The 13975-nt window shown below is 43.6% G+C and overlaps 1 protein-coding gene across 1 annotated transcript; it reads right to left on the reverse strand.

The window, feature by feature from the left end:
• Positions 1 to 23: 23 nt before the first annotated feature.
• LOC311297124 (olfactory receptor 6N2-like) lies at positions 24 to 887 on the reverse strand (the record flags this gene model as incomplete). The annotated part of the gene is made up of 1 exon (XM_084419254.1): positions 24 to 887. One exon carries the CDS (start codon positions 885 to 887, stop codon positions 24 to 26), a length of 864 nt encoding a protein of 287 aa, XP_084275380.1.
• Positions 888 to 13975: the final 13088 nt, after the last annotated feature.

Genomic DNA, 13975 nt, shown 5'->3' on the forward strand with positions numbered 1-13975 from the left:
TTTTTGCCAATTTCAGGAAAATTTTAACCATAAGCAAGAGGGTTCAGGATGGGTGGTACAATAAGAAACTGCAGTGATAGAATAATTGACAGGCCTAGAGGGAGATCCAAAGTCACGACCCGACTCAAAGTAACCTCACAAAAAATAGCAATAGAGAAATTTAAAAGGATCACTATGTGTGGAATACAAGTTTGATATGCTTTTCTCCTGAACTCTGGTGAACTTTTTGTACAAATGATAAGAATTTTAACATAGGAATATAATATAAAACTTAAAGGCATGATAAGAGTTGTGGTCACTATGAAAAAGCCAAAAACATTATTAATAACAGTGTTTGCACAAGACAGCTTGACAATTTCCCAGTTGTGACAATACACTTTCCACAGTTTGTTACCACACATAGTCAGTCTGGCATTTAAAATAGCAGCAATACCAACACAAAGCATTGGATAAATCCAGCTTATAGCTATTAAAACAGATAAAATCCTGGGAGTCATTATGCTGTTGTATTGTAAAGGTTTACAGATTGCTACATATCTGTCAAATGCCATTAACATTAATATTGTATTTTCATTTGATGCATATGAATAAATGACAAAAGCCTGTAAGAGACATATTTCACGGGACACCAAGTGTGTATCAGACAGCAAGTCTGTCAGTAACCTTGGGAAAAAAGCAGCAGTTCCAAACACAGAGTTGATGGACAAACATGAAATCAGAATGTACATGGGCAGGTGTAAAGTCCTTTCCAGATAAATTGCAATAACTATAAAGGCATTAAATAATATAATAGCACAGTATAAAATAATTCCCAAACTGAAGAAAGCATATCTTATGTACCCAATATTTTCAAACAACATCAAGTAAAAATATGTTCCATTTTCCATTTTTCATTAAGCAAAGGATGGATTCATTGACCTGAGGATGAAAGAAGACACAGTTCACGTGATTTTTACCTTTAAAAAGATTGTTTGGTAACATTTATTTTACAGTGTCCTTGTTACATGCTACATGTAGTTAACTAACCCTAAACCTATTCTTAATCCTCCTAACTCTAACCCTACAGTAAGTACATTTAGTTAATTAATATTACTCTGCACCACTGCATTGTAACAAGGACACTTAACTTAACAAGGAAATTTAACCTTAAAGTGTAACCAACTGTTTTCATGCTTATCAGCTTTGTATAATTGTAGCCACAATGTTTAATACATCATGTGAATATGAATTATTTAGTCGGTTTAACAATATACATGTACAGTCATGGTCAGAATTGATGGCACCCCTGGTAAATATGAACAAAAATGGTTGTAAAAAATAAACCTGCATTGTTTATCCTTTTGATCTTTCCTTCAAAAAATTCGCAAAAATCTAACCTTTCATTGAAGTAAAGAATTGAAATTGGGGGGAAATCACATTATGAAATAAATGTTTTTCTCCAAAACACGTCGGCCACAATTATTGGCACCCCTTGAATTTTTTATGAGAAAAATATCTCTGAAGTATATTCCCATTAATATTTACCTTTATTTAGCACACCAGGGTGACTAGGAACATGAAATTGTCCAGCTATGACTTCTTGTTTCACAGGAGTTTAAAAATGAGGAAACACAAAGGCCAAATTCCCTTTAATCATCCATCACAATGAGTAAAACCAAAGAATATAGTTCTGATGTGCAGCAAAAGATTGTTGAGCATCACAAAATAGGAAGTGGCTGTAAGAAAATAGCTAAATAATTGAAAATCCCCATTTTGACCATCAGGGAAATAATTAAGAAGTTATAATCAACTAAAGATGTTACGAATCTGCCAGGAAGAGGACGTGTGTCTATATTGTCTTAATGGACGGTGAGGATGAAAGTTTGAGTGGCCAAAGACTCTCCAAGGATCACAGATGGAGAATTGCAGAGATTAGTTGAGTCTTGGGGGTCAGAAAGCCTAAAAAAAAATTATCAAACAACCCCTACATCCCCACATGTTGTTTGGGAGGGTTTCAAGAAAAATCCTCCTTGCTCATCCAAAAACAAACTCCTGCATATTCAGTTGTCAGACACAACTGTTTTATGGTCAGATGAAACAAAACAAAGGGCTTTTTGGCAGCAAACCCACCAGATGTGTTTGGTGCAAACAGGGATAAAAAGTACCCCATGCCTACGGTTAAATATACTGCTGGATCTTATATGTTGTGGGCCTATTTTTCTGCTGGAGGTCCTGGACATCGTGTTCAGATACATGGTTTTATGGATTCTAGCAAATACCAACAGATAAAAAATCAAAACCTGTCTGACTCTGCTAGAAATCTTATAATGGGCCGTGGTTGGATCTTCCATCAGGACAATGGTCCAAAACAAACATCAAAATCAACACAAAAATGGGTAACTGAGCACAAAATGAAGCTTCTGCCATGACCGTCCCAGTTCCCTGACCTGATGAGTGGAGTGAACTGAAGAGAAGAAGCACAAACATGGATCTGGGAATCTGAAGGATCTGGAGAGATTCTGTATGGAGGAATGGTCTCTGATCTCTTGTCAGGTGTTCTCCAAACTCATCAGGCATTATAGGAGAAAACTCAGAGCCTGTTATCTTGGCAAAAGGAGGTTGCAAAAAGTATTTAATAACAGGGTGCCAACAATTATGGCCAGCGTGTTTTGGAGAAAAACATTTATTTTATAATATGATTCACCCCCCACTTTCAATTCTTTTACTTCAATGAAAGGTTAGATTTTTGTGAATTTTTTTAATGAAAGATCAAAAGGATACACAATGCAGATTTATTTTTTACAGCCATTTTTTATCATATTTATCAGGGGTGCCATCAATTCTGACCACCACTGTACATGAAATTGCACTACCAGAAATACCTTCTGTGGTACGATCTGACATTACCATCACTTTATCTTCAGATAATGTGTGAATGTGCAGAGAATTAGGTCTAGCCTATGTGTGCTATGTTTAAGAAGACCTACGAATCACCATACATGCTTTTTATAGCATAAATCAAGTCTCTGAAGACCTCTCTGCTGTGGCTTGATTTGCATAAACAGCACACCAGAAGTTTTCCTTAACTAAAAACATTAAAAACGTGGCTGTCACGGTTCATGAATTCACTGACTCTTTCTCGCGCTGTGTTGGTATTGTGTGTGTGTGTGTGTGTGTGTGGGCGTGGTCGCTGATCAGTTGCTGATTGTCATCAGCGCCAGCTGATTCTGATCAGCGATCTCTATTTAAGCTCATGGTTTTCGTCTTGTGTTTGTCAGATCGTTGTGGGATTTTTCCCTGTACTGTTGGTCTACGTTGGTGTTCCCGGTACCCGTTTGATGTTCACGTTGAGTTCTGCCTGCCTGTCCTCGTTCAAGGATCCTGTCTCGTCTCTTCACTTCACGGGTTCGTGTTGTGTTCCTGTCAGCCCACGTCGTCGGAGGATTCATCTCTTCTCGTCATCTCATCACGGGATTCGGGTTGCCCATCTGCTCCCTGCGCTACCAGGGATATAAGGACTGAGCCTTGAGTGTTGATTACTCTTTCTACGTGTTCATTCAATAAAACTGAGTTCTTGCATCTGCATCTTCTGTCTTCATTGTAACGTAACAGAACGATCTGACCTCCACATGGATGCAGCGAGAACCCCAGACCTGGCCGAGTTTCTGTCCAGAAGCGCTACTAGAATGGATCAGCAGGAGGAGAATTTAGCCCTGACTGGACGCGCAGTGCAAGCCTTGGTAGCACAGGTGACCGAGCTCACCCAGCGAATTCAAGATCTAGCTCCTCCCACTGCGCCACCCACACCGCCAACCCCACCTACAACCCCGTCGACTAACCAGCCACATGAGCCCAGAGTACCAGCTCCTGAGAGATACAGCGGTGAGCCACATCTATGTAGAGCATTTCTAAACAAGTGTTCCATGTTTTTTGCTCTGCAACCCCAGACTTTTGCTTCTGAAGACGCAAAGGTAGCACTGGTTCTCACGCTACTGTCTGGACGTGCGGCTCAGTGGGGAATGGCGGTGTGGGAGAAACAAGATCTATGCTGTTCCTCGTTCCAGTCACTCGCGGCAGAGATAAGGAGAGTGTTCGATCGAGCGGCGGTTGGAAGAGAAGCTGCACATCAACTAGCTGATCTTCGCCAAGGAAGTCAATCAGTCACCGACTACTCGATTGAGTTTCGCACTCTCGCCACGGAGTGCCACTGGAACGAGGAGGCGCAGTGGGATCGGTTCCTGCATGGGCTGGCTAACCGTATCCAACGAGAGATATATGCTTTGGATTTTCCGAAGGATCTTAATGGACTCATCGAGTTGGCCCTGCGGGTGGATGCCCGACTGCAACGGGTAGAACAACACTCCCGCAGGACTCTGGTTCCGGAGACCTTCGCAGCCCCTCGAGCCAGTGGTGGTGATACGGTCAGCCATACCTTTGACCACGAGCCCATGCAGGTGGGTAGAGCTCGGCTCTCCCGGGAGGAGAGAGAACGACGGAGATCCCGGGGCCTATGCCTGTACTGCGGTGGGGCTGGTCATTTCATCAATACCTGCCCCGTAAAAGATCGAGCTCGACAGTAAGCAGGAGGCTACTGTCGGGCGGGATCTCCACCAACAAGACCTCCTCCACTCTCCTCCCGGTGAGACTGCAATGGGAAACCCGTTTTTTCAACTGCCACGCACTCCTGGATTCTGGGTCGAGGGGAATTTTATGGATTTATCCATGGCACGTAAGCTACAAATTCCCATCAGACCACTCACCAGCCCGATTTCTGTCAATACACTTAACGGACAAGAACTACCGGTCATTACACTCACTACTGTCAATCTGACACTCATATCCTCAGGCAACCATACAGAGGAACTATCTTTCTTACTCCTGGACTCTCCTCATACTCCAGTGGTCCTCGGTCATCCCTGGCTCACACAGCATAATCCCAGGGTTGACTGGGGCCACAATTCTCTGTCTGCTTGGAGCACTAATTGTTATGCGTCTTGTTTAATGTCTGCCTGTCCTTCGTTGTCCAGTTCTGTCTTGCAGGAGGAGTCGGTGAATTTGTCTAACGTGCCCGCGGAGTACCTCGACCTGAAGGAAGTGTTCAGTAAGTCTCGGGCTGCTTCTCTTCCTCCGCATCGTCCCTATGACTGTGCAATAGATCTTATGCCAGGTACGTCTCCGCCTAAGGGCAAGTTATACTCTCTTTCTGTTCCTGAGAGGGAGGCCATGGAGAAATACATTTCTGATTCTCTAGCTTCCGAATTCATTCGTCCTTCCTCTTCTCCAGCGGGGGCGGGGTTCTTTTTTGTGGGTAAGAAGGATGGATCTCTGCGACCGTGTATTGATTACCGAGGGTTGAACAACATCACGGTAAAGAATACCTATCCTTTGCCGTTGATGTCTTCAGCCTTCGAGCGGTTGCAGGGAGCCTCCATATTCACGAAATTGGACTTGCGCAATGCATATCATTTGGTTCGCATCAGGAAGGGGGATGAATGGAAAACCGCTTTCAATACCCCCAGGGGTCATTTTGTATATTTGGTCATGCCCTTCGGGCTGTCCAACTCCCCAGCGGTTTTCCAGGCACTCGTCAATGACGTGCTGAGAGATATGGTAGACCAGTTCATATATGTTTACCTGGATGACATATTGATTTTTTCGTCTTCTCTCCAGGAACACGTTCAGCACGTCAGGCGAGTGCTTCAGAGGTTGCTAGAGAATGGGCTTTTTGTCAAGGCGGAGAAATGCGCTTTTCATGCACAGTCTGTTCCTTTCTTAGGCTACATCATCTCATCTGAGGGAATACGCATGGATCCTGACAAGGTTAAGGCTGTGATGGATTGGCCAAGTCCAGATTCCCGTAAGGCCCTACAGAGGTTTCTGGGGTTTGCCAATTTCTATCTGCGTTTTATTCGCAACTTCAGCCAACTAGCCGCACCTCTGACTGCCTTGACCTCCCCCAGAACGACGTTCAGGTGGTCTGATACAGCCGAGGCTGTATTCGCTAACCTCAAGAGCCGCTTCAGTTCAGCTCCCATTCTGATTGCCCCTGATTCCTCCCGTCAGTTCGTGGTGGAGGTCGACGCGTCAGAGGTGGGGGTAGGTGCAGTTCTATCCCAGCGTTCTTCCTCAGATGACAAGATGCACCCTTGCGCGTTTTTGTCCCATCGTTTATCTCCTGCCGAACGTAACTATGACATTGGTAACAGAGAGTTGTTGGCAGTCAAGTTAGCGCTGGAGGAGTGGCGTCATTGGTTAGAGGGGTCGGGGGTACCTTTTATCGTTTGGACCGATCATAAGAACTTGGAATATATTAGATCTGCCAAAAGACTCAACTCCAGGCAGGTTCGATGGGCACTTTTTTTCGGACGTTTTGACTTTGTTCTCTCGTACCGCCCGGGTTCCAAAAACATCAAGCCGACTCTTTATCTCGTATTTTTGATCCATCCGAACGCCCGGTTACTCCCGAGTGCATTTTACCTGAGAAAGTAGTTATCTCCACACTCACATGGGAGGTCGAATCGAAGGTCAAGACGGCCTTAGAAGGGGTAATGCCTCCGCCCGGTTGCCCACCGAGTCGTTTGTTTGTGCCAGAGGGGGTTCGGTCCGACGTTATTCGATGGGGTCACTGTTCCAGCGTAGCATGTCATCCAGGTGTAAATCGCACCAGTTTTTTGGTCAAGCAACGATTCTGGTGGCCGTTAATGGCTCGCGACATTCGGAGTTTAGTTTTGGCTTGCTCGGTTTGTGCCACTGGTAGACTTCCAATCGACCCCCAGATGGGTTACTCCAACCGTTGTCTGTCCCTTCGAGACCCTGGTCCCATATAGCGCTAGATTTTATAACCGCCCTCCCACCCTCCCAGGGTAAGACGGTCGTTTTGACCGTAGTGGACCGGTTCTCGAAGGCGGCTCATTTTATTCCCTTGCCCAAATTACCTTCAGCCAAGGAGACAGCGGTGGCTGTCATAGATCACGTCTTTCGGTTACATGGCCTCCCGACTGACGTGGTTTCTGACAGAGGGTCCCAATTTGTGTCCAAATTTTGGCAGGAGTTTTGTAAATTACTGGGCGCGACTGTCAGTCTGTCTTCGGGCTACCATCCCCAAAGCAATGGACAAACGGAGAGAGCCAGCCAAGATCTTGAGAGAATGTTGCGATGTTTGGTGTCCAAGAATCCTTCCTCCTGGAGTCAGCAACTTTCATTAGTGGAGTACGCCTATAACTCGCTACCAGTGTCATCCACGGGCCTATCTCCGTTTCAGTGTAGCTTAGGGTACCAGCCACCAGTTTTTTCTAGCCTGGAATCCGAAGTCGCGGTCCCCTCCGCTCACGCCTTCGCCCAGAGGTGTTGTCGCATATGGACCAGAGCCCGTGAGACTCTGCTCCAAGTGAGGGCACGCACCAAGGCTAAGGCCGATCGCCACCGGTCAAGGCCTCCCGTATACGTCGTGGGTCAAAAAGTGTGGCTTTCTACTAGAAACATTCCGCTCCGCTCCGTGTCTAACAAACTAGCTCCTAAATTCATTGGCCCGTTCATTGTCACCAAGATCATTAGTCCGGTGACAGTCCGCCTCAAACTTCCTCCAGCGTACAGGAGAATTCACCCCGCCTTTCATGTCTCCAAATTAAAGCCCGTGTTTCGTTCTCAGCTTAATCCGCCAGCCCCGGTTCCCCCACCGCCGCGACTCGTAGATGGGGAACCTACGTATTCGGTAAATCGTATTCTGGACTCTAGGCGGAGGGGACGCGGATTTCAGTATCTGGTGGACTGGGAAGGTTATGGTCCGGAGGAGAGAAGTTGGGTTCCTGCCAGAGACATTCTGGATCACTCCCTTATTGATGATTACAATCAACAGGTAGGTCCTCCTGGGAGCGCCAGGAGGCGCTCCTAGGGGGAGGGGTAATGTCACGGTTCATGAATTCACTGACTCTTTCTCGCGCTGTGTTGGTATTGTGTGTGTGTGTGTGTGTGTGGGCGTGGTCGCTGATCAGTTGCTGATTGTCATCAGCGCCAGCTGATTCTGATCAGCGATCTCTATTTAAGCTCATGGTTTTCGTCTTGTGTTTGTCAGATCGTTGTGGGATTTTTCCCTGTACTGTTGGTCTACGTTGGTGTTCCCGGTACCCGTTTGATGTTCACGTTGAGTTCTGCCTGCCTGTCCTCGTTCAAGGATCCTGTCTCGTCTCTTCACTTCACGGGTTCGTGTTGTGTTCCTGACAGCCCACGTCGTCGGAGGATTCATCTCTTCTCGTCATCTCATCACGGGATTCGGGTTGCCCATCTGCTCCCTGCGCTACCAGGGATATAAGGACTGAGCCTTGAGTGTTGATTACTCTTTCTACGTGTTCATTCAATAAAACTGAGTTCTTGCATCTGCATCTTCTGTCTTCATTGTAACGTAACAGTGGCACAGTGGGTAAAAATCTTAAAAATAACTCAAAATGTACTGATAACACAGACACAGTAATGAGCTTGTGAGTCTTTGGAAAGGTATTGTAGTTGAAATTAACCTTTACATATAGCCTATGTAAAGTGTCAGTGGGAATATGGTACTATAGAACTAGATTCATACACCATGTTCTCAGTTGTGTTTGTCTTTTAAATGACAAAGGGTGTCTTAATACAGCCTTCACCAGCAGGTAGTGATATTGATCTGTGTATAATGTAGGCAGTATGTGGCATGTGAACCTCTCCTAATATTATGATTAAAGTGTTGAATGGTTCATGCTTGAAGTCATGTGGACATTCTCATTGTGATCAGCATTTCCTTGGTGTTGTTTCTTGTTGTTTATGTAAATTAAGAAGTGAGCAAATGGTACCTTTTCCAGTGCTAAATCCTGTTTAGATATTAAGTTCTGGCATTAAACTCTTGATGGCACAGGCTGATAGCAAGCAGTCTATTGTATGTAAACCTTATACATTAAGATTATAAGGTTATGTCATATACATATACATGATACATCGAATGATTTCATTATGATATTTGCTCAGGTGGTTGCTGGGTTTTTGTCTCTTATCAGCCCGCAACGTATGTCTGTTGTTAATGAGTTTACTGTATGTTCATTCATATGTACAGATATACAGTTCAACCAGAATAATACTTTTACTGTAAATTGCGGGTGTGTATTTGCAGCCTCTTACCGCTAAGAGGTGCTACAATCACAGAATTTGCAAAGTGTCAGTTGATTCTCTCTAGTGCGTAAACTGCCACCGCGCCGTGGCTCAATGAGAGTGATTGAAAGCTGGTAGCAGATCAATTCAAATGAAACATTTAACAAATTCATAATTACAATACTGAAATTACTGAAATTAAATTGCATACATTTAATAATGAAAACCTTTTCAACATAAAACATTGCAAAAGAAAAATATTAGGCTACATCAATGAGGCTTTGGTAGACCATAAGACGTTATCTTAACAGCATTCAGACACATGAGCCTCGCGGAGCTTCAAACGATCTGAGATCGAATCTCAGTGTAGCCGACAGCATTTATGTTTTACTGTTCTTGATAAAGGGGAGAGGGGAGAGAGGGGAGAGGGGGAGAGGGGAGAGGGGGAGAGGGGGAAACTGTCATCGCCAGTGGCCCATGCATATCGACTGTCACTAAAAATCAGTGGTAACACGTGAGGAAATGCTAGATTTTTTTAATAGCTGGAAAAGTTAAAGTCTAATGAAATACACTGACACCTTATTTTTGTCCTTTTAAAAGTAACTGAATGCCCTGCTACATATATTAGCCTACAGTAATCATAATTGTATTTAAAACATATAAATTGTTTCTATACACACTATAAATGCATATATTTGAACATAATAAATTTTCCAAAAAAAAAAAAAAAAAACGTTCCGTACATAGCCTAGATCTACGCGCTCCCTAAACCCCCATAATAAAGATGGGCAGTGACATACATTTTCACAAATTAAGCATACGTTCCATACAAGAGGTATTATCGAAATATCTAAATTTTAATAACGAGTGATTATTTAACAAAAGGCAAGTAAACCGGTCAGGGTAACATTTTAGACACACACACACACACACACACACACATACAGACAGACACACACACACCTCTGAAGCGATAGAAAAGTCCTCGGGACCGCATCACTAGACGCAACCTGCATTGGTGTACAAGGCCGAAGTCCACCATTCTCCAGTTGAATGGTTGCTACACACACAGAGTTTAGATGTGTCCGTGGTTGATGGCCAACCGCCCGCCCGCAGTCAGAGTCCCAGAGTTTCACAGACCTATGGCCACCAAAGCGCTTTGCATATAGCCTCACATTCACCCATTCACTCACTCATTCATACACCTACGGCGGTGTCAGCCATGCAAGGCGCCATCCAGCTGGATGGAATTTAAGTTCTGTTGCTTTTATATGAAAATAAATATAATGAACAAGACACCCAAAGTAGCCTAGGCCTACTTATTTAATTCCATTCCAAATACATGTTTATCAATCTTTTTTTCTTTAATACAGACATATGTGTGTTTATGTTTTTTTTATAAAAATTACTTTGCATAACCCATAGAGATCGCATGTCAGATAGTTTGGGAATATTCACACATAACGTATACACATTAAACATGATATCAGAGTTTTAAAATCAAACATTTTAAAAGAGAACAATACATCACGGTTGTTGAAACCAATGAGCATTAAGCTGTGTCGTCAGTAAGTCCTTTCCCATCATGCTTTTGATCAGCGCAGTTGGTGGAGAGCAACTGCACGCAACTGCAGAATTCGACACGTGCGCCTTGCGGGCGCGAGAGTTTTTTGACATACGTCAGCATGACATCAGAGCATACGATTCCGTATTATACGGAACGGTTGGGAACCCTACCCTCCACCATAAGCACTGCACTCAACACAGTGTCACTTTTGCTGTTCATACCGTCACTATCCAAACATATTAAGACATGAGTTAATTTCACGAGTTCACATGTTAATGAAATCTGATGTAATATTATAATGCGTATTTGGCTTGCTGTCCGGGGGGAGGGCTCCGAGCTCGGAATTCGGCCCGACCCCAGAGTACTCCCCCCTATGAATGTATAGATCATAGGTATCTATGAGCAGACCCATCTGAATGTGAGGTGATGGGGTGGTGGTGGGATGCTGAGAAATTAGTCATGAGACAGGAGGTAAGGGAAGGCTTTATTTATACTGGCTTCTTCTTGTGCTGATTGGATGATTACCTGAACATGCTCCTCCCGAACTTTGTTACATAAAACTTCATTTAACACCATCTCATGGTGACGCTTTTCAGACTCTGTTATGGCTGTGCACGTTCATGTGTTTTGGGTTTGGAGATGCTCTGGTGGGACGGTGGGATCTTGCTATTGCTAGCCCCTACCTTTGCCTACCCTACTAACTTGATAATGCAAGGTCAAAATTGAAAGTTGCTTTTTTTTTAAAACACTTTCATGCTCATTTGAGAACTCACATGTGTCAAACTCCAGCTGTCAGTCACTGATTCCAAAAACTTCACATAGTAAAAAGTGTGTCATTACAGTCAGTACATGAAATATTGTAGACAATAGTGATAACATTTTAACAATTGCTGAAAGATAATTAATTTAAACAAAGTCCATGGCCAAGTACCCAACTAAAGGAACACTTATCAACATAATGGTGACTTCAAACAGAATTCAACAACTTTTGTAAATGTACCATATGAAATAAATAAAGCAAAACGTGTTCCTAACAAGTAACATGATAATGTTTTTTTTTTTTTTTTTTTTTTGAGTTGTTTAAGCATTATCTGGTGAGATATTGATTTTATTTGCTGATTTATTGTCTGTGTGGCTGTGAGTCAGCTGTAGTTGTTGTGCTATCCGCTTGTCTCTTCTCTTTTTTTCTGTTCTTGTTGTTCCTCTTATCTTCATTGATTCTACTTGTTACCAATAATAGTCAATCATTACTTGTAGTGTGATGGTCCCAGGTCCCAGGTCCCAGCATGCAAAATATACTTTATACTGGTCCACCAGCACACCACTATGCATTCACCTTTGTTCAGCAAATCAACAAATCTGCACTAAATAAACAGAATTACAACTTAAAGGGTAACTAAACCCCTGGTCAGAGCCTGACTCCACCCACTGGCAATATTTGAAAAATGCTAGAAAAGTGGGCAGACCCCAACGGAGATAGAGGGGACGAACCGTGAGCGGAAGGGCGTGCACCTGAGAGTCCTGCTGTCAGACTGTCTAAAATGGAGAGTTTGCTCACAGGGTCGCAAGACGACGTAAATGCATCTGATGAGTTTTATCGAGTTGATGTCAATAGCGCGCGCTCTGTATAGGCATATTCATATTTTGCAGCTCTGTGAAAAAATCCAGCAAAATGCGCCGACGCGTTTGTCGACCCCAGAGGATTAACTTTAGCCTAACCATAAATTGTGATTAAAATATATATGATCACTCACATCAAGACGCCGCTGCGGTGGTGGAGTCCATGCAGGATCGAGGAACAGCGTTTGGCACTGCGTCGCTGTTCAGCGCGAGCTGTGTGGAGAAGCCAATGTCCACCTCTATTGCGTTGGAAAAGCAATTCCGCGTAAAATGCAGGTTTTACACTCACGGTCTTCCAGGCCAAGTGCATGCAAACACTGGCGCCTAATTTCCAAGTCTGCTGGAAAGCTATGCAGTTGCACCCAGCAACACTATACCTACCACTGTACTAAATACAGATAAATCTACGCTAGCTCATCCAAGGGCGTGGTAGCTCGTACCAAGGGAGGGCGTGGTGAGCTGGAACCCGCCTACGTCACGCAGTACCGTTTACGTCACGCAGTACCGCAACATCCAATAGGAAAATTCAACTGCAGTAGCCACCGTTCAACCTGAAGAGGGCAGCACTCAGACGTTTTTACACCATATATTGTAGAATTAAAACACTTTATACCAAAATGTCAAAAAAGTTACTCGAATCAATGAACAACACTAATAAAGCCCCATTCTTACAGATCATTAACTAAAAAAAGTTGGTTTAGGGTTTAGTTACCCTTTAAAGGTGGGGTATGTGATTTGCAAAACGGCCAGCAGATTTTGAAAATACACAACTCAAATGGTCCTACCTTCTTTCCTTTGACTCCACCCATTTGAAGAACATGGACATGGATGGGGGGAGGGGGTATGGTACGACCGTTTGATTGACGCACTTACTGTCCAATGATTCTAGGTGGTCTTGGAAATGATTGGCTGGAGTTTTTCTAGTCCTGCCCGTTCCACAGATGATTAAATTGCTTAATTTTCATTTCAGTGCTTCTAACTTAGTGGCTGTAAGTGGGTTAGGAATAGGATTTCAAGTGATTTTGAAAAAATGGCCAAAAAAGAGAATCACATACCCCACCTTTAAATACAAATTTCGAACATACTCGAGCTTCGCGCCATTATATACAGGCCTAACGCCATGACCACCGTGCTTAAAATGGAGTCCTGAGCGCTAGTGATGTATGTCTCGAGACCGGTCTCGAGACCACTTTTACGTGGTCTCGGTCTTGTCACGGCCTTGACGGTCCTTGGTCTTGGTCTTGTCTTGGTCTCGGACCTCTCGGTCTTGTCTAGGTCTCGCTGTCTCAGACCGACATCGGACATAGTGGTCGGGGGATTTAGCAATACAATATCCACGAGGACACAACGTTCGATAATGCAATATTATTATCCGCAACGGAACAGATTGAAGCGCGCATCCGAGTGGCATTTGCTTAGATGAATTTGTGTCTTTGATATCTCTGTGTGTGTGTGTGTTGTTTGATTACAGTATTGTATTTAGGATGGTGGTGTTAGACTAAATAAATGGTCTTTTAAATATCATCTGCATATCTCCGTTGTGTTGATTAAACATTAGGCCTAATCCAAGTTTATAATTGTGTATCTTTAATTTGATGTTACAATTTCATCTACACATTAAGTATAATTTCAATTGGTTACATATTTCTTATTCTTTAGACAGTTGTTGGAGGAGCAAGATGGTGTTGGAGGTGTTTG

The sequence above is a fragment of the Rutilus rutilus genome, assembly GCF_951802725.1.
Source record: "Rutilus rutilus genome assembly, chromosome: 9".
Taxonomy (NCBI): domain Eukaryota; kingdom Metazoa; phylum Chordata; class Actinopteri; order Cypriniformes; family Leuciscidae; genus Rutilus; species Rutilus rutilus.